This window comes from Triturus cristatus, chromosome 8 (assembly GCF_964204655.1).
Source record: "Triturus cristatus chromosome 8, aTriCri1.1, whole genome shotgun sequence".
In the NCBI taxonomy this organism is placed as follows: domain Eukaryota; kingdom Metazoa; phylum Chordata; class Amphibia; order Caudata; family Salamandridae; genus Triturus; species Triturus cristatus.
The window spans coordinates 1,665,664,289-1,665,691,415 of NC_140591.1; the positions used below are offsets into that span (position 1 = coordinate 1,665,664,289).

General features: G+C 42.7%; 1 protein-coding gene across 1 annotated transcript in view; it reads left to right on the forward strand.

The window, feature by feature from the left end:
- The first annotated feature begins 14,546 nt into the window (after positions 1-14,546).
- Positions 14,547-27,127, forward strand: part of LOC146808524 (vomeronasal type-2 receptor 26-like) — a 36,039-nt gene continuing 23,458 nt past the window's right edge. The window contains exons 1-3 of the mRNA XM_085623976.1: positions 14,547-14,568; positions 17,414-17,453; positions 22,236-22,375. Coding sequence (XP_085480102.1) covers positions 14,547-14,568; positions 17,414-17,453; positions 22,236-22,375 — 202 coding nt within the window. The remainder of the gene's footprint in view (positions 14,569-17,413; positions 17,454-22,235; positions 22,376-27,127) is intronic.

Here is a 27,127-nt window from a genome sequence, read left to right on the forward strand (position 1 = left end):
TATGCCCACTTTATGTCAATTTTATTTATAAAAATGCATGTTCACTTTTATAGCATGTAACAGAGGTTAATGAAGATGATCTGCCTCATCACTGAGACTATTTGCCTCGGCTCTAGGCCAATTTGACTCACAGGCTTGTTTGGACATTCACAAACATGCACAGATTGAAATCTGCCTTGGTTTTGGTTCTGGCAGAGACCAGAAAGAGATCAGCCTAGTTGCTTTCCTAATTTTCCCAGGCTATCTAGCCCTCCTAACATTGGGTCTCCTAGTACACCAGATCCCAGATCCTGCAATCATACAGTTCACATCAAGCATGTCCGGAATTCAGAGGGGGAAGATGTTCGAAGCAATCAAGGTAACTGAGGAGGTATACAAGAAAAATACGGGTTCACCCCATCTGTTATGTCCAGGTAAAAACAAGACAAATCAGACAAACCTACTTAAATATTGGCCTGGGGGTCAGAGGACAACAGAGGGTGAGGCTTTGAAAGATGACAGCGGCACACTGAAAAAACATGTATCCACCCATGTATCCATCCAGCCGATGATACAATTGATCACTCAGTGGACTGGGGACCAATCAAATACCCAACAACTATGACACACAGGTCTTGCTGACTCAGCCGAGCCAAGTGCCCTAGAGATCGAAGGGCAGGTACATCACAATCGCCATGAAATAATTCTGGATGAGCCCCCTTGTGCCAAGCCAGTAGGAGACAGTAAGTTAAATAAGATAAAGAAAATGGTGATGTCTACAGTGATGACTCTGTACTGAGTAGCCTGTTCCGGTGGAGCAGGCATGGCCGCAGTTGTGAGAAGAGCAAAAGAAATTATAGACTCGCTATGAAAGTTCAATGCCAGAGACAGTCTGAATGTATACCGCTGGGGAAGTTGAATGATGTTGCGGAGTCATCTGTCACACCTACATATCTGCCCATCGAGGAGCTCAAAGTTTTAAACAGGACTCTCATAAGAAAATCCATCTTTGTAGATACCACCTAGAGGAGAGACTTAGAAAGGAACTGTACCGAAGTGGCCATGAAATTGGATTTTATGAAATACCCAGGGTACCCCTCTGGGGCTATCACGCAGTGACAAACCCTGGGAAAATATACTGTTAATCTTTCTTCCTGGGCCACGGATAAGCGCACCCCTGCTTGTGCTGAAATCGCCATGAAGGAGGCACTATTCCCAAAGCAAGAACTATAAAGGAGGATCAAACAGTACAACACTCTAATAGTGCATTAAATAGAGCCATGGCAGCAAGCCTGGCAGGAAAGAAAGATTGAATAAAAATGTGACTGGTAGTCACAGCAGTGATGATCATAGCAGGGATGATCATAGCAGGGATGATCACAGCAGGGATGTTCATAGCAGGGCTGATCATAGTAGGGATGATCACAGCAGAGATGATCATAACAGAGATGATCACAGCATTGGTGATCATAGCAGGGATGATCACAGCTAGGGTGATCACAGCAGGAATGATCACTGCAGGGATTATCACTACAGAGATGATCACTACAGGGATGATCAAGGCAGGGATGATCACAGCATTGATGATCATAGCAGGGAGGATCATAACAGAGATGATCACAGCAGTGATGATCATAGCATTGATGATCTTAGCAGGGATGGTCACAGCAGAGATGATCACAGAAGGGATGATCACAGCAGGGATAATCATAGCAGGGATGATCACAGTAGGGATGAACATAGCAGGGATGATCACAGCAGCGATAATCACAGCAGGGATGATCACAGCAGGTATGATTATAGCAAGGATGATCCCAGCATTGATGATCACAACAGAGACGATCACAGCACTAATGATCATAACAGAGATGATCACAGCATTGATGATCATAGCAAGGATGAACACGGCTGGGATGAACACAGCATTTATAAGCATAGCAGGGATGATCATAGCAGGGATGACCACAGCATTGATTATCATAGCAAGGAAGATCACAGCAAGGATGATCATAGCAGAGATGATCACTACAGGGATGATCAAGGCAGGGATGATCACAGCATTGATGATCATAGCAGGGATGATCATAACAGAGATGATCACAGCAGTGATGATCATAGCAAGGATGAACACAGCATTTATAAGCATAGCAGGGATGATCATAGCAGGGATGACCACAGCATTGATTATCATAGCAAGGAAGATCACAGCAAGGATGATCATAGCAGAGATGATCACTACAGGGATGATCAAGGCAGGGATGATCACAGCATTGATGATCACAGCACTAATGATCATAACAGAGATGATCACAGCATTGATGATCATAGCAAGGATGAACACGGCTGGGATGAACACAGCATTTATAAGCATAGCAGGGATGATCATAGCAGGGATGACCACAGCATTGATTATCATAGCAAGGAAGATCACAGCAAGGATGATCATAGCAGAGATGATCACTACAGGGATGATCAAGGCAGGGATGATCACAGCATTGATGATCATAGCAGGGATGATCATAACAGAGATGATCACAGCAGTGATGATCATAGCATTGATGATCTTAGCAGGGATGGTCACAGCAGAGATGATCACAGAAGGGATGATCACAGCAGGGATAATCATAGCAGGGATGATCACAGTAGGGATGAACATAGCAGGGATGATCACAGCAGCGATAATCACAGCAGGGATGATCACAGCAGGTATGATTATAGCAAGGATGATCACAGCATTGATGATCACAACAGAGACGATCACAGCACTAATGATCATAACGGAGATGATCACAGCATTGATGATCATAGCAAGGATGAACACGGCTGGGATGAACACAGCATTTATAAGCATAGCAGGGATGATCATAGCAGGGATGACCACAGCATTGATTATGATAGCAAGGAAGATCACAGCAAGGATGATCATAGCAGAGATGATCACAGCAGGGATGATCATAGCAAGGATGAACACAGCTGGGATGAACACAACATGTATGACCATAGCAGGGATGGTCATAGCAGGGAAGATCATAGCAGGGATGCTCACAGTAGGAATGATCATAACAGAGATGATTGTGGCAGTTATGATCACAGCAGGGCTGATCACAGCATTGATGATCATAGCAGGAGGATCATAGCAGGGATGATCATAGCAGACATGATCACAGCAGGGATGATCCTTCCCAAAACTTAAAATGAAAACAGGAGACAAAACCCCATCTGACAACCAATGGAAGGCAATCAGGCCAGCTCGTGCTTCCCAGAGTCAGAAACGGCCAGTCTAGGTACTGGTGGAATGAGCTGGTGAAGGACTGCATCTATGAAGATATGTGATCAAGACCTAACAGTGGTTGAAAATCTTTCTGTGATTTTCCTTAGATAAATTCCATGCTGAAGCAATTTGGTTGGTGTGGCTTGTATATTTCACCTGAACTTGAACCTGGTGCAATATTTAGCAGCGACGCCCCCTTAGGAGCCCAGACCTGGTGGAAGGGCATTCCGAGCATCATAAATCATGGAAGCAATTCAAGAAGATATCGCTAACTAAAATACATTAGGTAGGAAACCAGTATTTAGCAAGTCCCCATCCAATGTACCTGCCAGAAAACAGGAGGCCCCATTTTTAGCTACACGCAAAAGGCTTCCCAAACGGACACTGAGAATGTAGTGGAGAATATGTGCCTTGGGCCAAACTGTCAGTGCACTAGAAAGATGGGAAACTATACAATGCAGTGGGAAAACAGTGAGATGTATAACTGCACAGACATCGTGCTCAGGTGAAAAAAACGTTGTATTGAAATAAAAGAATTGAGAAAGGAAAATCAAGAGAGGAAGCAAGAAAATGCAGGAGGAAGATGCCACACATGTGCAAAGGAAACAATATCGCTTTGTCTTGCTTCCCAGCGAATACTTCGCACATTGCTTATGAATAACATAAACCAAGAAGAAACAATATCGCTTTTGGCTTGTTTCCCAGTGAATACTAAGCACATTGTCCATAAAGAGCATAAATCAATGAGAGAACAATCCCACAAAAAGATATCATTCCAACCAACCCGACCCTAGAGGCAGTTGAGAGAAATGACAATGTCATAAAGGATGAAGTTGGATATAAAGAATGGATGGGAATTAAGACTACCATTGTCAGAGAAGAACTTTTTCTGGTACAAGAAGGGAGGCATGGATCTATAGACACTGTGGTGCAAAACTGGATAAAAGATTCAAGGAATTTGCCATCTGCAAACTATCAGTAGTAACGAAGAGAGAAGAAAGAGCATCGCTGGAAAATCAGACATACAAATGGCTAATAAATAAACCAAGCAATAACACAGTAAAAGAGGGATGATCTGCATACTGTGAGACGTCACCAAAGCAGTCTGGGCTGCAACTCCAGTTGCATCCTAGTGGGTACAGGACATACAAGCTAAGTGAGTATATGAGCAGGATCATGCCACTAGCAAATCCCTTCTCGAACTCGAGAATTGTGATTGACCATAATCCCATGCAGGAAAATCAAGTCATCTCTAAAATATATCAATCGTTATGAATCTGCCACCTTCAAAAGATGAGATACAGCAGACCAAAGAAGACATCTGAACGGGTATACACTTAGGACCAAGGACTTAGAAATTGAATTGGATTTTTGTTAACCAATAGTAGATGGTGATATAAAAACGTATAGTAGGCATATACCAGAGGATGCCACATCCAAGGAGAACAAGTTCAGGGCATAATACATTTTGGACCCACTGAATCACATCAAAATGGAAACTGTAGGTGGGCACAGACCAGTTGATTCCGCACATCAGGCAAGCAATTCAAATGCACAATCTGTACTCAACTATATCTTGATTAAGATCATCGACTGGATTAGGTTTGAAAATATGAAAGTAAATTGGAAGTTGGAAAGGGATCCTAGCCCTGTTTCCTTGGGTATAAAAAACAACACACCTTCAGCAACCATGGCAATCCAAGAGCTAAATAGCACATGGGAGCTTGGTGGACAAATTAGTATCAGATGGAACTGAGACCTTGAATCAAACGTCCAGGAGTTGAAAATGGAATCATCAACAGTTGCTATACAAGAACAGTTACTAAGTGGCCCGACGTCATAACTATACTACCACTTTATGACCTATTACTGAAATCATCGAGTCCAATCATCACAAGAACGTGTACATTTAAGAAATCACAGGCAACAATAAAACATTGAAAAGAAGGATAGTTTGATGAAGAATGTAAAATAATGAAAACAACATTTTTATCTGTCCAATGTTGCAGCTCTCCAGAGAAGTAACACAGCCCACAAGAGCAAGCAAGTCCTAATAAAGATGAAAAAGAATGAATTATAGACTAGAAAGGGGCAGGAGTTAGTGCAACAAAAAGTTAGACGTTTTTGGCGGAATATTGGGGAAGAGCTTAGTGTAAGGAAAAGTTGCCTGAAGTTAAATATTTCAGCTGAAGTTTGAACAGCACACTTTCATACGATCTTCAGTGCTACTGATGCCCATGCACAGAATATATTACACCCAGCTGCCACTCTATTAAATGAGGGAACTTTGAGCAGGCTAATACATGCCAATATCCTGGAGGCTTTCTCACCTGATAAGGTGAAGACATCAATACAAGACCTTACTAAGAGGAAAGCACCAGGTCTCAATATGATACTGCCAGAGGTGTTTCCTGCCGACACCGACTGGTGGGCTGAAATACTTGGGAAAGTCTTCAAAGAGTGTAGGCTGACAAATAACTGCCTGGATTCATGGACAATCGGTATCATTGTGCTTCTATATAAGAAGGGCCATAAAGATGATCCAAAGTGTAATTGGCATAGACTGCAAAATCTTGTCCAAACTGATTTTAAAGGCCCTAGACGAGTGGGTCACCAATGGGAGCATTCTCTCACCAATTTAAAGAGGCTTCAGAAGAAGGAACTGATTAGATATTTACTTTCTTTCACATAATCTATAAATTCAGCACAACAATCAAGTTGCCCTTGAATGTGGGATTTCTAGATTTCTCTTTACCCTTTCATTTGTTCCCAAGAATTTGACTTTGAGAAAAACTGACTACAATAGACTTTGATCCAAATGCTGTATAATGGAACCTCTACCCAGATGGGAATCAACTAAGCAGGGGTTATCAGCAAAAAATTATATACCACCAGAGGGAGCAAGCAAGGTTGTCTCCTGGCCTACGTTCCCTTTAGGGTGCGCACGTGCGCGCACCTCTGTTGACATCAGCATGCACTGCTGTGTGTGGAGCACACACATATCCAGGACATTGTGCAAGAGAGTCACGCCGCTGCTTTAAAAAAGCGAGCGGCGCGAAAAGCGGCCGCTTTCTAAATGCGTGTGTCGGAGAAAGAGTCGGGTCGGAGTGCAGGTAAGTGGGCCTTAGGACCTTGGGGAGCTTGGGGGCTTGTCGGCATGTGGCTGTTCGCACTTGTTGGTAAAGCACAGGGCAGATTGTGGGCTTATGATTAAGTATTGATGTTAATCAGAGCCCCTTCACGGGCTGTGATTAACATGAATACTTAAACAATTGCTCGCGAAGCCGCGCATTACTAACAAAAGAGTAGAACCAGTTTAAAAACACAGCATGTACTTTCAGAAAGTACACGCTGTGTTTTTAAACAGGCTCAACTCTATTGTTAGTGAAGCGCAGATGCGAAAGCAATTAATTGTGGTCTTTTGTTTAAGTAATGATTTCTGCCCCTTTCCTGTCTTCCTTCAAAAGCGGTAGTGAGACAAAGTAAAGGCCCCTGTTTATCTTTCTACCGTTTCTGCCTATACCTTTCCCTTCTTTCTCCAGTGCCCATGATTATGCATGTGACCTCTGTGTAGTGTGAATTGGGAAAAAAGCGGAGATAAAGAAAGATCTGGCAAGAGTAGATAAAGATACAAAAAGTGTAGGGTGATCGAAGGAGGAATGAGGTTTAATCAAGACCTGGCAGTCTCTACAGTTCATGACGTGGCATTCAGCTGGATTATGATTGTTGTTATGATGATGATCATCATCATTTTCCTAGAACAATTTCCGGAGGAGTGCACATTCCGGAGAAGCAGAGGATTGAAAGGACAAGGTGTAAGCTGTTAAGAGATGCCCGCCCTTGTAGCAAACGTCTATTCCCCTCAGCCGCCCCGCCGGTGATGGCTTGGTGAGCTCTTTATTTCATGGACTGCTGTGGGTGCTGGAACATCTTTTAATCCACCTCCAAGTAATCCAAATTACAAATGACTTAGTAAAGTGGAGCAGCAGGGAGCCTTTACTTTCAATTTCACGAAGGAACAGATGTCCAGCGGCGCGCGCCTGCACTATTCTCGCCTGCACTAGTATTAATCTGTAATGTGCCTACGGGAGCTGGGATAAAACCTATAATGGTATGGTTCAGTGACTTTCAGTCAGCGAAGTGTGGGCCCCTCACTCTGCTGACCGAAAATCACTGAAGCACTGCAGCGTGCACAACCACCATCCAGATGCACTTATACAATGGCTTGAACAGCTATTCTGGAAATGTTTTCAGGGAGAACGGTTTATCTTTCTTTAGTAGACACCTGTTACCAGGTTTTCTTTGTTTTCTTAGCTGTGTTCCTTGAGGGTGATGTTGGTGTTCAGGGAGAATCTAAGTGACCTGGCATTCAGAAAAAGTTGGGGTTTACATCAGTTCAGGTTCATGTCTCTTGATACTTCAGTGCACACAACTGCAGCAGGAAGATTCGATTAAAAATAAACGTAATTTTACAAAAGGCCCATCCCTGCCCCAACACTACTCAAACCCTTGCCCGGCCTGAATACTTAACACTCGGGTGGTATGAATAACATACGCACATATTTAATTCCATAGGTCATATATCGATTATTCTGGTACTTACTAATCATATATGAAATGTACCCACTCTGATATTTGCAATTATTTGACTCATTCGGATTGTGTAGGATATTTTTGTTCAATATTCAAGTCAATTAAGAGTAAATAAATATAAGATTATGATAGAAACCTACAGGCCGCACCATTTGTTCCCAAGCAAGGCTGGCACTGTATGTGTGAAAATGCACCATCTTTTCACTTTTTAAAGTAAACGTTTGGAGTGACATTTGGCGCTACACACACGCGCGGTCTTTGTTCCTGGCACCCATAGCCATGGTTGCAGCGCACAGAGACCCTCCACTGCCGCTCACAGAGGGAAAAAATTAGAGGGAACATTGCTCCTGGCCCCACTCTTGTTTTCCTTGTTTTATACGAACGATGTATACCATGAAGCTTGAAAAGCCAGAATGACATCCTGATAGCAAAGGGTTTCAAGGTTCCAGCCTTGCTTTACACTGATGATTCCATCCTGATAGCAAAAACTCCTTAAAGCTTTCAAGCACAGCTATCAGCTATGGAAGATTACTGTCAATAAATTAAATGATCAGTACAGTGAAGACTAAGCTAATGACCTTCAGGACCAAGTGTTCAAAGAAGTACTCCTTCTTTATAAATCAAACAAAACTGGAAGAAGCGGCATCATTTAAATACCGAGACGGTATAATGAATAGTTGTTCAAGCCTGACCATTATGCAGTGCAACACACTATCTATCCCAGGTCCACCCCAACAGTCCTTTTAATTCAATACCACACAGATATAGGGGGCACCCCATGTCACAGCAAAACCAGAAACATGTACATTCAGGAAATTGGACCACTTTTTAACAGCACAGTGGGCTGGGGCCACACAGATAAATAAAATGTCAAATGTAAAATGCTTGTGGAATGAAATCAACCTAGAAACCCTCACCACTGGCCAATGTTGTGAAACACTGGTGGTGCTCACAGTGTCACTCCCTCACACAGTCTCTCACTCTGCACCACTAAGCGGTGCCACTGAAACCTTCTATTCTGCATGGAGTGTTCTTGTACTCACATGCTCTAAGCCCCTTAATGCGGTGCACTAATACTCAGCAGCTCACTTGATTACACTTTGCAGACTCTGTGACCCAAACCTCCTTCGACTTTCCAGTTCACTGCCTGTATGATGACCCCAGATGGAAGATCCCCAGGCAACACTTAGTCTGGGTTCTCAGGATCAGGTGGAGAAAGTAACAAGTGTTAATTAAGAGGTAGATGTAAACAATGGGGGTTTGGTTGCCACTCAGGAAGTTCACCCACAGGTCTCAAAACACAAGAGAGTCACACAGTCTCTTGATCTACTCCTAACAGTCTTGAAAGAGTCCTTACTACCCAGTCAATTTCTTTCGCTACTACCTGGTGCCTAGGAGTCTTTGGGTGGGGCCAGGTGAGGCGAGGCCAGTTGGTCTGCCAAAAAGAAGGTCAGGAAGGGAGCAATCATGAAAAGGGGGAATAACGCATGGGAGCCTCCTGGTTGGTGGTAGGCACCCCTTCAGGTTCACATTGATCAAAGTCGTAGCCAGCCAATCTGGTTACCAGGTCTGGTGCTTGTTGATTTGAGTAACACCAGACACCTCAGGTCACACACACAATGAAGAGATGTAAATGCTGTACCTCCCTGGAAATGAGGCACAATGTCCAGTACTCGATGATTTGGGATACACCAGACCAGTCCAGACACATCTGCATGTGCAAGTTCATCAGAGCCACACAAGGTAGAATGTGGCACTACTACTTGTACACCCCTACTTCCAAGTGTTGCCCCGATGAATCGGTCACAACATTCAATGAGCATGCAGTTGCTGTGACGCATGACAGAGATACGTCATGGGTGACCAAACCGGCCACGCGGGGTACCACAACTGGTGAATGCACTCACTACCAACAGGACACTTATGAATAACTGGGTTCCTCAAGTACAGGAGCCACACACACCTTAGATGCAGGCCAGATCTTTGGGGGTCTGCAACAGGCAACCCATTCTTAAGTCATAGTGTTTAGTCCAGCACCCACACCTCGCTGGCCGATGGGATGCGGCAGACGAAGTAGGCACTTACGAGGGCACTGCTCTCTAGATATCAGATAGATGGTGTGGGCCCCTCACAGGAGATCTTTGATGTCCCTCAGATCTCCGGGACCAACAGGCCCTTGGAGAGCACTGTTCAGGGTGCCGTACTTCAGCAGGTCATCAGCTCAGTCCATTCCCTATTCGGACAGCTATCTTCTGTGCAAAATGGAATGCTCTGCCAGTGTGCATGATGCAGTCCGGGTTCTCCGGTCCCATGTCCCCACAAGCGTATCTCACCATTTGCTGAAGCATGGCACCAGTAGTTATACTGAAGCATGCCTTTAAAGTTGGGGGTGGTTCAGGAGGGCCCCCTCTGAATCACACATATATCCCCTAAATTTCAGGTCTGTCTGCCATGGGTCTGTGGAATGCAGATCCTAATCTTTAGTGGAGCCATGATCCAAACCTCACCTACCAATCAATTCCACACTGCCCTCGAACTGAGAGAAAGCAGGGTATGGCTACGGAGAACCACGCCTCCGAGTAGCCACAGGTGACCCGCTGCCCCACCCACAGTATGGCGACTCGTACCCGGCTGGCATCTTCAGTGTGTTAGCGATGCGGGTGATTTTCGGGAGAATTTCCCCAGGCTGTGGTCGAGTGAAGCTCTTTTGTGACTGGCGGCAGGACACGAGAGAATGCAGGGATTCTCCCTTCTTTTGCGCAGGCTGTGAGGGGTGCCGAGGATTCGGGAATTGGAGGTTGCTGAGAGCTGGATACTATTGCTGGAAGAAATGAGCTGGACATGCCTGTTTGTTTTCTGAGCGGTAAAGAGTTCTTCGCGCTCCCAGTTTGGTGCGGCTCTGTGCCACGACTTCGCCGGGCATTTTGACAGCAGCTTGTTCTTCCCGGTGTTCCTGGTGCTACGGTGGCCGCTCCTTGGGAGGCAGCCAGAGTGTTGTCCGGGGCTGGAGAGAGACGGCGGCTGTGTAGATCACTGGGACAGAAACAGGTCGAGGACGAGGAGCCTCTTGGAAGAAAAAATAATCCAGGTACGGTGGATCCAGGGGAGATATCCGGGACTAAGTCAAGCAATACAGCAATACAGTTTGAGGGGGTGGAAATAAGGCACAAACAAAAAGTAAAAAAGGAAAGGAAAGGAGGGGTAAGGAGAAATAAGAAGGTGAAAAGAATGCGAGGAGCTGAACAGCAGAAGTTAGTGAGTAATGCACTGAGACTGATCGCACTCGTAGAGCCCAATAAAAAGCTGAGAAAGTAAGGAAAGTGCTAGGCCAGTTCTGGCGAAGAGTCTGCTGTGGTTTGAAAATTCCCTAAAGTGAACTAATACTCTGTCCTACTTTGCTTAATAAAGTGATCTGGGGGACTGAATTAAGAGCTATGCGCCAGAAGGTGTTGAGAGGCGCAACAGCACGCGCAGGAGCCCCAGTCACAGTCCCCCCTACCTCCCCTTCGTCAGCTTAGAAAGCCAGATTTCAGACGGCCCAGGCTCATATCCTGTCTGTGAGAAGTGGTAAATCTGCCCAGAATATTGAGAGGGATAGAAACGTTACAACCTCTCAAGTGGCCCTTCTGTTCTCTTCAACACCATCAGATTCTCCTGGAACTCCTTCTACCCCTACCTCTACCTCTACTTCATTGGAATTTTCGCCAGATCCGGGAACTGGTGTGGAAGGCAAAGTCGTGGAAGGAGCAATAGCAGAGTTGTTAACTTTGGGAACTGGGACCAATCCCTCTAAGGAATACCCGGTTTTCTCTATGAATCGTAAGATCAATCAGATGACTACACTTGTTAACTCAGTGGACAAGACTTTTCCTCTAGTAAGGCCCTCTGAAAATCAGGAGAAAGGCACAGCCATTGCTATATATACTAGGCTCCCGCCAGGGAAGGAAGTAGAGACTCTCCCTGAAAAAAGCCTGGTAGATCAGATTCAACCAAGGCAGCTGCTAGCGGCCGTTCAGGCGACTCAGGGGGGAATGATGGAAATGTTACAAAACAATTCCAGGGGTGGTGAAGCCCTGGGGTCTCCACTCCCCCCAGTACAGCATGAGCACGAGCACGAGCTATCAACGGGACCAGAACCCGAACTCGAACCTGGATTAGATGCAGGGCCAGAAGTAAGGAATCCGGAGTTCCAGCAGGGAAAGGAAAATACTAATAATGAGCAGGATGCTACTGATATTGTTTTAGACCCTGTAGACCCGGCATACTTGGCCCACTCTATGGTTGTCCCGTTAACACAGATGCAGCTGCTCTTTGAAACTATTCTGGGAGAAATCCGAGAGTGTTAAACCGCGCAAGCACAGGAACTCTCATTATTGCATCAACGTCTAGATAAGATTGAAACCATGGTTCAGCAAATACCTGAAAGACTTAAAGAATTGGAACATCGAGTATCTGATATCGAGGACCACTCTGTTTTATGTGATTCGGACATTGCGTCTCTCCAGAAAAAAGTCCAGGTCTCTCAAAATAAGATAGACGAGATGGAGAACTATGCACAGCGTTCAAATTTGCGTTTCACCGGGATTCCATAGGACAGTGAACGCATAGATGGTCAACCTAACCCGGTGACTTATATTGAATCATTATTTAGAAACCATCTGCTGGATAAGGCCCCGGAAGATCTTACAATAATGAGGGCCCATAGAGTTCCTTTGCACAAATCTCCTGGAGCAAAGTACCCTAGGACAATGATTGTGAACTTTTCGGATTACCGCATTAGAGAGACAGTATTAACCAAAGCAATCCAGAAGAGAGAAATTGCCTTACCTGGTGGAGGCAGAGTGCGAGCATTCCCTGATATGTCGGCGGTAGCTGCACGGAGATGGAAGGACTTTGTACGATTGCTGAGTCAATTCAAGAATGCAGGAGCCCAGGCTTCGATTGCCCAGCAGTCCAAATTAAAGGTCCTATGGAAAGGAAGGTTTCATCTATGTTCTTCTCTTGAAGAAGCTCAAGAACTACTTTTGAAGATGCACAAGACAATGAAAAATGAGTGATTAACAGACTTATTTTTCTTAAGTTTAGTTTTTTAAAGTCTGTGATATTCTCTCATTAAGTGAATGACTAAAACTCGTTTTTTTTTTCTCTCTCTGCTATTCTGCATTGTATTTCTCTCCACTTTTTTTTTTCTGCTGTCCCTCGGAGTCGTTCTTTAACGCATTGTGTAAGGCATTGTGTAGGGTATTTTTTCCAGGGGGGATGCAGAAATTGTAGTCCGTATTGCTAAACTCTTTAGATAGGTTTAGGCTATAGTAGCCCATAGATTGGATGTACAACTTGCACATTTTTGCACATTTTGCAAATTTTTGCACATTACATATCGTACCCTAACCTTTCTCTTCTATGTGGCTATTATATGGAGTATCTACTGATATCCCTTTATTTTTATTTTTTTTTATGGCATTTTATAGGCCCGCGCCTTTTGTCCACGATGGGCGTGGAAGAGGTGATACACAAGCTTATGGATGCATTACAGATTAATATTTAGGATATTTTGCACAATGCACAATGCACTTTAGTATGTTCTTTATTTTGCCTTTATTTGCCTGATATGAAGTTGATGTATGGTCTACCTTAATTTCTTATAAATGGAGGTGGTTGATAGCTCTTTTCTTGCATGAAAGGCTGGGTTTTTTTGTTGTTGTTTTTTTTTGCCATCTTGTATATTGCATATTGCACATTGCACTTTACTTATGTATTTATTTATTTATTTATCAGTGTCTGAATTAAATCTATTAGGACTGTAGTTGACTTATATCTATTAGCTCTGTTTAACATTTATATAACTTATCTTACTTTTTTTCTACACTGCGCAGACTATATGGCATTGGAATGAGCTATTAAGTATAGCAGTAGTATAGTATTATAGGAACATTTTTGGATTGTGATCCTTACAAAATTGAATTCTGTTTTAAAGTAGTCAATGGTATATTTTGCTTGAAAAAGAGAGTTGCTAAGGCCAAAACGGGTAATATTATTAACTTTCGGGTTTTTTTCTAAGGGGAGGGTAGAAGGGTCACTCACGGCCACCTAGGGTGTAAGGTCATGACACCCAACAAATGTCTAGGGAGGGTAGGAAGGTGGCCAGTGTGGTCTGGAGAAGTTGCCACACTTCCTTGGGGTGGGGGGAGTTATAAGGAAGGGTTCACAGGGGTAAAGAGGGAGCATATGGAGAAAAATGAAAAACATTTCTATGAGCTTAATGCATATGTCCAGCATGAATTAGATAAATTGAAGGGGGGACTGTTACTTCCCTCATTTCCAGGTGCCCTGGGAATACGGGAGCTGGGTACTGTTACACAAGTATTTAAAAACAAGTGGGAATTTTGCTTGAGATGTTTTGATAGATCTAATGGAAGGATATTGGAGGGGGTAGGAAATTGTTGAAAGTAATTTCCTTTAACGTTAACGGCCTCAAAAATGAGAGAAAGATGAGGGCTATAGAAGCCTGGATTAAGACAGTAATCCTGATGCAAGAAACACATATACCAGCGGGTAAAGTAGCAGAGTTCCCAATGTTTAAGCCATGGGCTGTGCATAAAGTTTTCTCCTCCTCTTCTGCTGCCCATAGAGGAACAGCTATTTTTTTGAGTAAGAAAATCCAGGTAGAGGTAGTGAACTCAGCGAGTGATCAGGCGGGAAGATGGTGCTGGATCACTTGCAAGGTAAGAAATAGACCCCTGACATTTGCAAGTTTTTATACTCCAGTGGAGGATAATCCCACGGTTTATGAGGAATTTTTTCAATCTTTATTATTAGTGTCAGGGGAGATAATTGTGGGAGGTGACTTTAATTTGTTGATGAATCCAAAGATTGATTCTTCAACAAAAGGGAAAAAACTGTTAAAGCATCAATCCCTCAAAGTGATTCAAAGTTAAAACCCAATACTTGATATTGTCGACCCCTGGCGTGCTGCATTTCCTACTGAGATGGCCTTTTTTCGTGGGCTTGTAGTGGCTAAAGATTCAGAGATCTCAAAGGGAAGGAAAGAGGAAAAACAAATGCTTGAACAAAATTTGCAAAGATTTTTAAATAATTTTCTTGCCAACCCTACCCCAGCAAACCATTGACAATGGGAGCAGGTCAAACGGAATCTTGCAGAGAATTATTATGTAAAAAGTGAGCTCTCTTATCAGCAGCATAGGCAAAAAATCTATGATGAGAGTAATTATACCGGCAGATTCCTAGCTTGGCAAGCAAGGGAACGGGCTGTAAGTAACCAATTATTGGCATTAAACTGCCCTATTTCAGGCCACTGCATTGAGGATAGGGAAGTAATAGGAGGCATTATGCTCAAAACATTTTGAGAAGATATATGGTTATGAACAACCCATTAATAAGACACTTTTGGAAGCGTTTCTTCAGGAAAATGAATTACCCATTTTAACAGTTTTAGGATATAGCAAGATGGTGAGGCCGTTCACAAGAGAAGAGCTAGGGGAAGCTATTAAAAACCTTCCGAATGGTAAAGCCTGTGGTCCAGACGGTCTCCCTTCAGAATTTTTTAAAACATTTGTTAGCGAGATTTTGGATTTTTTCCTTACTCTGGCTAATTCAATTTTGGACGGAGGACCCATACCACAAACTTTTAGAGAAGGGAATGTAGTTAGATTTTTAAAAAAAGGGAAAAGTGGCAAGGACCCTAATTCTTACCGCTCGATAACTCTTCTAAATACGGATTATAAACTAATTACGAAACTTTTAGCTAATCGTTTTAATGGGTTTGTGTCGCATTTAATCAATTTGGATCAAAACGGTTTTATTGCAGGTAGGCAATTGGGAACCAATACGCATTTTTTAGTGGAAACACTGGATTATTTTGAAACTCGAAAGATTCCAGCACTAGTTTTGCTTTTGGACGCCGAAAAGGCCTTTGACTTTGTTATATGGGAGACTTTATTTTGTATTTTAACAAAATTTCGAATCCCTTCCAAAATTATAGATTTGGTGGCGAATTTATATAAGAATGCCGCGGCTAACATCATTATTACTCTACGCAGGTCGGTCAGGTAAAAGTAAAAAGGGGAACTAGACAAGGTTGCCCGCTATCTCTGGTGTTATTCGCCTTTTTTATTGAGCATCTTGCGATTGCGATCAGAAAGAATGGGCATATTAGTCCACCGTTTCCATCTATGGCCAAGATTAAATTATATGCCGATGATATTATGCTCTTAATAAAACCTGAATAGGAATCGCAGGCCAAAGTTTTTCAGGTGTTTGACTTATATGAGTCATTCGGCGACTATAACATTAATAAAAGAAAAACTGAGATAATTTTGAGTGGATGTACACCGGAGATCTTACACCCCGATATTCTTTCCTGTTTTAATCCGAATCCTAAGCGGTATTTAGGGGTCTACTTCTCACCATTTATGTATGATCTGAATTTCGTTCCGTTATTACGAAATGTTCAGGACTTATTTAACCGCTGGGATTCTCTTCCGCTTTCCATCTTAGGAAGGGATGCCCTGATCAAATTGTCAGAGCTTCCACTGTTTAGTTTCCTATTTTCTACAATTCCCTGCATATTATTAAATTCCTTTTTTACAAAAATAGAGTCAATGTTTACAGCGTTTCTATGGCATAAGAAAATTCCCAGAATTGCACTCAGCACTTTATATGAAAATGTGGAAGATGATGGTTTAGCTCTCTCCAATCTGAAAGAATACTATTTTGCGTATTTTGCACAATACATGTCTAGATTTAAGCAGGGTTTACAGTCAGGTTTTTTAATTATTTTTTTTATGAACTTAATGTTTAAAGACAACCAAATCCATCACCCATTAGCAATATTTCAGATAGAAGTGTCTACACTGTTTTTTTTAATAAATATCAGGCCTTTTTTTGGACATTATTCTATCCCACTTATTAATGATATAACTCCCACTGCTGAACTTGTTATCTCAGCAGGTATCAAAGACTCAGCTATTCTCTCTCAAATCTGGTTGAAATCTGGGTTTTTGAAGCTCTCCGATTTTGTTCGGAACAATAAATGGATTAGCGTCAGAGAAATGTCTCAATTAATACCTGGAAATGTTCTCCTCTTAGGGTCATATATTACCCTTAGTAAATTTCTTGAAAATCTCGATTTGTTTCATATTCTGACTCAGAAACAGCTAGTTTATGATCTGCTGGGAGATAAACTAATGAAAAAACCTGGGGAGTGAAAAAAAATGCTAGCTAGAATCAAAGGGTCAGATTTGGAGACTAAGGCAATTACAAAGTGGGATAAATATGAAAATCATGAACCTACAGTTAATATCTGGACTACAATCAATAGCTTAAACTTCAGCTCAATTAGAGGCTCTAACTGGAGAAGGATGCTTTATTTCAGTAAATGGCGAATGTATAGAACTCCTGCCTTTATTGCTAAGGTCTATCCTAGTCAATTGGGTCATTATTTCCGTTGCCATATCCATCCAGCCGCAAATTGGACTCACATAATACTACAGTGTCCACTGATTCAGAAGTTTTGCAGTGATATTTTTGAGTTTTTCACAATAAAATGAGGAATTTCAATCAACTGGAATGACCAATTGATATTGTGGGGTAATGATCCAGATTTGCAGGCATGGCAGAAGTGGAGTAAAATACTTTTATTGGTATGGCAGTTGCCAGATCTCTCTTACTTCAAAAATGGCGATCAGATTTAATTCCTTTCAAAAGCGAATGGATTCGGAAAATGGCTCATGTAAAGAATAGTGAACGAAAATACGCTTTGCGAATAGGGGAACTTAAGAAATTTCAGCAGATCTGGGCAAAGTTTTTTGATTAAGCTCCCTAAAGTCACTATCTGAATCCATCTTCTCTTTTTTAAGTCTGCCCCTTTTGGGTATGAGAGAACATACTCTATAGAAATAGTATTTTTCTGGCTATTAGATTAATTTTGATATAAATAATGGAGATACTTTTAAAAGCTGCTAGGTGGGTTATTTTCCTTTTTCTTTCTTAAAGGACCGTTTAGGATCTGCCAAGTATTGATCAATATACGCTATTTATTAATCATTAATATGTGTGCAATTATTTTTGATGAAATTTATATGACGTACAGCTGGATTTATTGTATTGTATTACATATAGTTTTCAATAAAAAAAAAAAAATCCACACTGCCCTCAAATGGCAGAGGTTTGTTGTTCGAGGGCATGCCAATTGGTTATAGATGCCTTTGAGTAATGCACAGATGTGCTCTCCTGGTGCCCTGTTATCAAATGGAGCCATGTACCCAGACACACAAAGTTTTAGAACATCAAAATACCCATATTCTATAAGTTGCATTTCTAGTCGAACTATGCCTAAACCACCTTTACCATTGGAAAGGATTTGGTACTAGAAGTCCATTGATAGGAAACATCATGAGGCTGCGCCATTTCAATCCACGGTTGCAGCCTGAAGTACTGTCAAATACTTCCCCAGGTTGGCCTATGGGAAGAGCAAGTTTCATAGGTAGTGACAAACACACCTGGGTATTCTATACTACCTGAGCGCACATGTGCAATTGCTCACCCAGGCCTGCGATTGCAGGTTGAACACAGGGACCCTTGGACCATTGGTGCCAGTGCCCTCACAAAAGCCTGCAAGGCCAGGCTGATTATGGGTTTACAATATATCAATGGGGAATGGATCACTAGTACCTGAGTAACCAGTGTTCAGTGTTTTTTCCGTCTTTCAATAGAAAACCCTCATTCACATTTCCGGCAGTATGCCGGTGTATCTTGATTCTCCGCCTTATTAAAAACATGACAGCGTCATCATTGGGTTTTGTGTATGCTATCCTCCACCTGGAGGAGAAATCACTGGTTATTTCAGTAGTGATCAGTGATAAAAAAGGGGTGTTCAAGTGAGGTGTGTTTGTGTAAAGTGAGTTAAAAAAGACCACATATTACCTGAACTGTATTTTTATTCAGTTTGGAATGGTGGCGATTAAAACAGTATTGTGCGTGGGAAGACGGGTTACCAGTCTAACGCACTAGAGTGTCCATGTGAAAGGTCAACACGTTTTAGCCCCACATTGTTGCCCTGACGGGTCGGGGGACCTTCTTCAGGACCATATAGAGTGAAGGCTGCAAATGTTACCAGTCTAGGTGAGGACAGGTTCCGTTCACCTAAGAAAAATGAAGGTCAGACAGTACCTTTTAGTCCTAAATTTTGGACTCCCTCGGGGTATCGAATGAAGAGCGAGCACAAATCATGCTGTGCGTGCTATCGAGCAGGCCAAAAAAGCCCACTGGTACCACGAGGGAGTCAAAAATTTAGGACTAAAAGGTACTGTCTGACCTTCACTTTTATTATGTGAACGGAACCTGTTCTCACCTAGACAGCTACAATTTGCAGCCTTCATTCTACATGGTCCTGAAGAAGGCCTCCCGACCCGTCAGGGCAACTGTATGGGGCTGAAACATGTCTACCTTTCACATGGACACTCTAGTGCATTAGACTGATAACCCGTCTTCCCACGCACAATACTGTTTTTATCCCCCACCATTCTGAACTGAATAAAGATACAGTTCAGGTAATACATGGCCTTTTTTAACTCACTTTACACAAACTCACCTCACTTGAGCACCCCCTTTTTATCACTGATCAATACTGCAATAACCAGTGGTTTCTCCTCCAGGTCGAGCATAGCATACGAAAAAAGAAACCCAATGATTATGCTGTCATTTTTTTAATAAGGCAGAGAATCAAGATACACCACCATACGGCCTGAAACGTGAATGAGGGTTTTCTATTGAAAGACGGCAAGAACACTGAACCTGGTTACTCAGGTACTAGTGATCAATTCCCCATTGATGTATTGTATTACAACAGGAAGCTGAATGGATCACAGCTCCTTCTTCCTCCCCCTTTTTGATAATATATATGATTATGGGTTTAACCATCCTTGGTGCAAGGGCACCCTCACAGGTCTGCACTCTCAGGCCGGACATAGAGTCACAGGTGCCATAGGTGCAAGTATGAATGCACAGGCCTGCAATAGCAGGCGGGACACATAGTAGCTAGCACCTTTGGTGCAAGTGCGCACACACAAATCTGCAGAGCAGATGGTGCATGAGTCCCTAGTGCCCTCAGTGTGAGTACACATGCATCAACCTACACTTGCTGGCTGGACCTAGTTTTACCGTCTACGGGGGGCAAGTGTGCTCACACAGGTCAGCAATTGCAGGCTGACCATGTAATCACTGAGTCCATGGGTGCGTGCGCGCACACTCAAGCCAGAGGCAGCAGGCCTATCCCGGGTTTGGGAATATCAGAGGTGCAAGTTTTCACACACCGAGCTGCGATGGCAGGCCAGACACTTAGGCTAAATACTGTAGATGCAGGTGCCCCCTCATCAATATTAATGTTTATGTCCTATAGACAATAGGGGTTTCTCATTCATTGATGCAATTTTTGTCACATTACTTGTACCACCTGTTTGTTTTTCTCTTTCTGCAACTATGCATGTTAACTTACTTTTTTGCTTATTATGTACACTTTTACCGACCAACCTTATCTGCTTCTGTCTACAGTGCTCTGACACCTTTATGGGTCATGTTCGCGCTATATAAAACCTTTCAAATAAATACATTTGGCTGGACACGTATTCAAACAAGCACAAGGGTAAGGGCGCATACCCAGGCCCGCAGCATCAGACCGTGCACACACAGGGCTGCAATGGCAGACCCGCCCACATCAGCACCACTTATTAACATGTGTATGACAGGCGATCGCACTTCCACACTGCCTTTATGATGAGGAAGTGCCTCTGGCCCTAAATCCACTTAAGAGCATTGGCAACACCACAGGAGTACCCCGTGGGGAGTCACCCCAAGACAGGACAAAACCCACCTGGGGGCTCCTCAGTACCTGGGTGGGAGACATGCATCTGTACCCTCCCTGCCTTCTGCCTACCACCCCCCTGGTCCCCTCTGGGCTTCCTTGGGTGGATGTCCTCATGGTATCAGAAGTAGGGGTGGGTGGCCAACTCCACTTCGCTTGCAAAGTTTGTCAAGCTTTGCCACTCTGTGCTCCATTTGATGTACAGAATTTGGCCAAAACCTCTGCTCTGCTGCGTGGCGAAGTTTACCCACACCGCCACACACTCTGTGCAATGGCAGTCCCAATTCATGGTTGGTAGGCTATCCCATGGGTGGCATGCTCAGTGCTACATCCCACTACTAGCCGGTGCCGTACCTGCCCCGAGTATGTGGGATATCTAAACATGGGGCACGCATATGTATGGTACCAAAACCAACCACATACGCTGCCCCTTCCTGGTGCATGGAGGATGGGCATGCATACCTTTCCTCTGCAGTACAACAGGAAGGTGCCCAGGTTCTATGGTCATGAGGAGAGAGCCGGCAAAAACTAGGAGGAAAAAGCAGAATGTTTTCGGTAATTTCTCTAAGAAGGGCCATGTCCAACAAAGATACATTAACCTGCACCAAATTATCCCTTGCACATAATACAGAGGAAAACACAAAGGAGATAGGGTGAATGCTTGCAAAATGATTTGCCACTTTAGACAGAGATCATCCATATGCAAATCAGCCTTAGTCCTGCTCCAACAGGAAGCTTCCAGCCTGAACTGCCAGGCCACATCAGATGGAACAAAAGTAACCTAAGGCCAGTTTCAGTCAATGTAGGCATCAGTGAGGATTAACTTGAATCTTGTGCCATTGTGAACATGTAACCACATCTGGGCACAATCAATGCCCCTAGTAATTCGCAGGAAGGAATACACAAAGGCGAGGGCAGAATGTTTGCATAAGTCTTAGCCACTGGAAATCCATTGGAGGCCACATTCCAGTCCATCAGTTTTTTGCCCACTACGCTACTTCAGACAGAGTGCAGTCATATTGAAAACAGCTTAAGTCCTACTCTAATAGGAACACTCTAGCCTCAGCTGCATCAATACAGAACAGTATGACTAATCACGTGGTTTTGCCCCTTCAGAATACTCTACTGTGTACCAATGTATTTAGTAAATGGTCAATTTCCACTCTTGCTGTTTAAAGGCTGTAAATTTAATTTGAAAAAACATAATATAGAAGGGAATCTCATGTAATTTCACTTGTATCACTCTATGAATTTTATACAAAAATATGCTACTGGTATGGATTGTGAGAAAAACACCTTCTTCACATCTGTCGCAATCTCTCCTGATACCTTTTTGCGGTTCCTTCTATTCTGAGTCCGCCTTTCTTTCCATCATTTCTTGCTCATATTTGGTCTGTGATCTCTTTCTATAATACACTCATTCACTGTGCATGTAAAAAACTGTTGTCGCACTCCCACTGTATGTTGTGAACAGTCCTCTATAATGTGACATTGTCTGACTGAGCCCTCTCTGTCCCATCACCCGCAGGTGCCCCACTCTGTCTGCAGTGAGAGCTGTCCCCCTGGGTACAGGAAGGCTGCCAGAGAGGGGGAGCCACTGTGCTGCTTCGACTGTGTACCCTGCTCCCATGGAGAGTTCAGCAATAGTAAAGGTAGGTTTGCTTTGGTAAAACTCTTCATTTTAATCATCATTGTGTTCAAACAGAATATATATTTCATGAACAAAAGAACATTTCTATTTTGACAAGGCAGCATTTACTTCACAGTTCAATGAATACAAGCACTGAGTATGCTTTTGGTTTGCCACAGAACAGAATTAGGCTTAGGCTCTTGGTGCGACCAAACAGTGAAATCTAGTCTGGTTTTTAGAGCGACTAACAGATCTTCAAATATTCTCAATAAAACTCATGATATGAAGATGTTCCCCACCCAGATTTACTATAAAAATTAAGAAAAACAAATGAGTGACAGTCACCCTATCTTATATATTGTGGGGTGACTGTCAATGTGACCCGATGCCCCTTTGACTGAAGGACCATCAGGTCATTGGTTTCCGATAGTGGAGCCAGGTGAAACTTTGCCGTTGAGAGCTTGTAAATTTCTTAACTCTAAATGTGGCATGGGACCTGGAAGAATGGCAGAGACGTGGATCCACCATTTTATGAGTGAGTAGACTTAAACAATGCTAAGCCATTTGTTGACAGTCTCACTCAACTGACTTAGAAGCCGATGTTCATGTAAGTTATAAATATAAAACACTGAGGCCATATTTACAAACATTTTGCTTTGGGTTTACATTACTTTGTAATGCGAACTCAACAAAGTGTTGTGGTGGGAGTTAAAATCTAATGCAAATGCGATTACTATTGGATTGTAGCCCAAAGTAACGCAACAGTGTGTAGTGTGCTTCCTTACATTATTTTGTATCAGAGGGGCATTTCATCTGCGTTACTTGACCATTCCCATTCAACCACTCAGAGATGTTGACACAAATCTCTATCTGCAAAGAATTGTAGACAGAGATTTCTGCCAATATCGAACGCCTCCTCAAGGCAGGTGAAACCTGGAGAAATGTTTTTCCCACTTTGCATATGTGCTGCATTGAACAGTATGCATATAAAGTGTGAAGCAAATTAAAGCATAGTTTTTGTACTGGAATTCATACAATGCAGACACCCTTGCACTATGGCACAGAGCACTGTGCACGGAGAGAGCAGGACAGCGCCACATCTCAGTAGATATTGTGCAGTTCTGCTCTCTCCTGTTCATGTGATGCAGGGGACCAACTTTACTTGCTACCCTGTGTTGCATGACTTCTATGTGAATCTTTTCTGAGGCTTTCTTGAGGAGGCTGTCTACTGCTGCCACGGCATAGCCTGGATGAATGGTGAAAACGTTGATGTAAACATTACAGTAACCTCTGGATACTGTGAGCCTTATGAGGGTGTATGAGTTCCTAAAAGATGCCTTAATTTCTGAAAATGAGGGGAAAAAGAGGTCCCACTCCCTTACTAGCCGGATATTAAGCGTAAATCCTTCTTGTACTGATTCTTGACCGTGACAGCGGGAGAAACCCCTAGCCCCCTAATTTAAGCAAGATTCCGTAGATTTGTCTGGGCAAGATATGTTTCACAGAGTAGAACAGCCTTGCCAGGAAAAGAACGTGTGGGATGTGCATTTGAAAGTATGAGAGAGAGAGAGAGAGAGAGAGAGAGAGAAAGCAATGTGGAATGTACTTCTTGGTCTGGAAGTGCAGTGTTATAAGCAGTGGTGCTCAAATGTGCATTACATTGTACATTGGGAGATGAAGTGTGTGATGCTATAGGCAGTGGTGCACACAATGTGCATTGTGTTGTACATTGGGAAGTATCATGAAGTTCTTACTATTGGCTTTGAGATGCCCTCATGTCATCTTCAATTCAGTCAGCTAGCTTGAGCTTTTGCGCACACATGCAGGCCCCCAGATTACTCAAGTTGTTTAGGCTATTCACGTTCAAGGTTGTTTTAGGCTTTTGTGAGCCACCCTGGGATAATGTGTGGGAAGTGTGCTTGGTACCTGTCAGAGCAGAGATTGTTGTTGCCAGAGAAATAGGTGGAATGTACAGCTCTGTCTCGGAGTCAAAATATAGGGGCCTGGCCAGCTTCTGTTTTGGCCTTGACATAGATCAGTAGGGTCAGCTCGGTTTTTCATAACAGAAGAAATGGGGCGAGGTTTCTAGAACCTTCTCCTCAGGTTGAGTAAAAGGTATTAAAGGCAGGAATTCTTGATGCCCAGACGGGAGCCCTGTTGTGGGGCAGACGTTTTATCACAAGGGAACCTGTGTCCTGATCGAGAATCCTGGGATTTCAAAGGGCTCCTCCAGCTTGAGTTGTCAAGGATATCGAGTGAACGATCGGTGAGATTTTTTATTTTTGAGTATTGACTTTGTGATGTGTGAGTGAGTTTGTGTGCACATCCAAGTCGTCAGTGATTATAATCATCTGAGGTATTTTCATTATGATGTGTGAGTGTCTGTGTGCCCCTCCAAGTCTTTAGTGGTTGTAATCATCTGATGTATTTAGTGTATATATCTTTCTCATTTCTTGCAGTACATCCAGTATTATCCGCTTGCATTTCATTTCATAATAATATCCTACTTATAAGTGTGTTATTGTTTGCACATATACATATATCTATATACATTTGAATGTTGTTCATTTGACATCTGGGAATGCCTTTTTGTTAAAGAGTGTTGCACAAATAAAACCCCATGCCTTTTTCTGAGAACCGTGTTTTGATGTGTTTCATCTTATAAAAGTGAAATCCCTATCCTGGTGCTGTGTTGTTTTTATTGCTTCGTCGTGTTTGAGCCTCAATGTAGAAGGGCGGTATTTTCTATTATCTAGAAGTGGGAAGCAATACAGGCATATGGTTCACATCCAGTCTGCAACCATGTTCATGCAGTTGGTGAAGTTGGTTCTGGTGGGGGTTGTTTTGTCCATCAAGGAGAAGATGAGTTGTGTGTAGGAGATGATGAAGATGTCTTGTGATTTGGTGATGTTGGTTAGCAGTGTCATGCGTATGTAAAAGGATGGGGCTGAGGTATGATCCCTGTGGGACTCTGCATATCAATTTCTTGGACTCTGATATGAAGCAAGGCAACCTGATCCATTGGGTTCTTCCTGTGAGGAAGGAACAAATCCATTTTGGAGAAGATCCTTGTATGCCAGTCTTGTGGAGTCTTTTGATGAGGGTGTTATAGGTGAAAGTGTCAAAGGTAGAAGAGAGAGCAAGCAGGATGAAGGCTGCTGCTTCTCTTTGGTCCGGAATGATTCAAATTTCATCAGTGGCTATCATGAATACTGTTTCTGTGCTGTGTTTCTTCCTGAATCCTGATTGAGTGTTGTCTAGACGATGGTGAAGTTCAAAGATGGAGAAAATTGGTAGCATAATGATATCCTTACCCGGTATCATACAGTAAAAAAATTGGTTCCCAGTACAAGATGCCATTGACTACATGACGTCTTGCAAAGTCCTGCCTGTCCACAAGAGAATAAACATAGATTTCTTGTCCAATAAGGCAACTAAGCAAATGTCTACAGGAACTTTTGTGAAAGCGTGTTGACAAGCAGGGCAGGCCTCCTGCAGTACAGTCTGGTGGGAAAGTAACACACATGTCAGTCAAGGTTATCTTAATCTAATCAACGTCAGCATGAATTGGCACTAACATGCCGGCCGAGAGGCATTTGACTCACAGTCAGTGCTCAACACTCTCTGTGTAGATGGCTCTGAGATTGCGCAAGGTCGTGCCTTGAGTCCAGCAAACATTAACACAGCTGGTGAGTGCCTTGCATATTCAGATTTTGATGGCACATGAATGAAATCCTAAGTGTGAATGAAAGCATTGGAAACTAGAAGTAGTGTTTTCAGAGAGTATGTCATGGCCACACAAGAGACATATCGTTTCTTCTCTTTCTTTCTTACTTTCTTTCTTTCTTTCTTTCTTTCTTTCTTTCTTTCTTTCTTTCTTTCTTTCTTTCTTTCTTTCTTTCTTTCTTTCTTTCTTTCTTTCTTTCTTTCCTTTTTTCCTTTTACCTTTTTCTTTGCTTTCCTTTTCTCCCCTCTTTTCTATCATTCTTTTTCTTTTTCTATTCTCTTATCCAAAATACCATAAAATGCTATTTGTTTTAAGGTGAAACTTTTCATTATGCTTCCATTTTCCGGTTTTGTTTCTTTACCTGGGTTGTTCTAATTCTTTTTTATCCCTCTATAATCTTTATTCTGGCCGTTTGTTTTCACTTTTTGTTATAACGGTTGCAGTACTGTTGTACTTTTGTTCTTAACTGCCTCAATGAAACTTCTTAAACACGAACAGTGAGCTTTACCCAAAAAAAATAATCTGCAGTATCAATGTTCATATTGTTTCCTTCAATACAAGAAATTGACAGTGTGGGCCCAATTCACAAAGGTAAAGTCAGAGCAAAAGTCTATCTTAACACAAAAGTCTAATGTTATTACTTTTTGGTATTCACAAAGGTAAGTTACTACTAGTAATTTCATTACTAGTAACTTTACTAGTAGTAAGTTTACAGGTAGATAAGTTACTAGTAGTAGATTACCTTTGTGAATACTCGAAAAGTAGTAAGGTAAGAGTTTGGGTCTAATTTAGACTTTTGGTCTAATGTTACCTTCATGAATCGAGCCCTATGTTTGTAAGCTAGATTTAAGGAAAGCACCACACAATGGCCTCAATTACAAGTAAAGTAGATTATTGTGCAGGGATAACGTTTGGCTAGAAAGAATGCTTGCCGATGATATCATTGCATGTAAATCCAGCGAGTACAAGATGATCCATAGAAAGGGAACATCCCTGACGACTTGAAGAGTGCTCAATGGAAGTGGGGGAGCAGTGAAGGTGAGATGA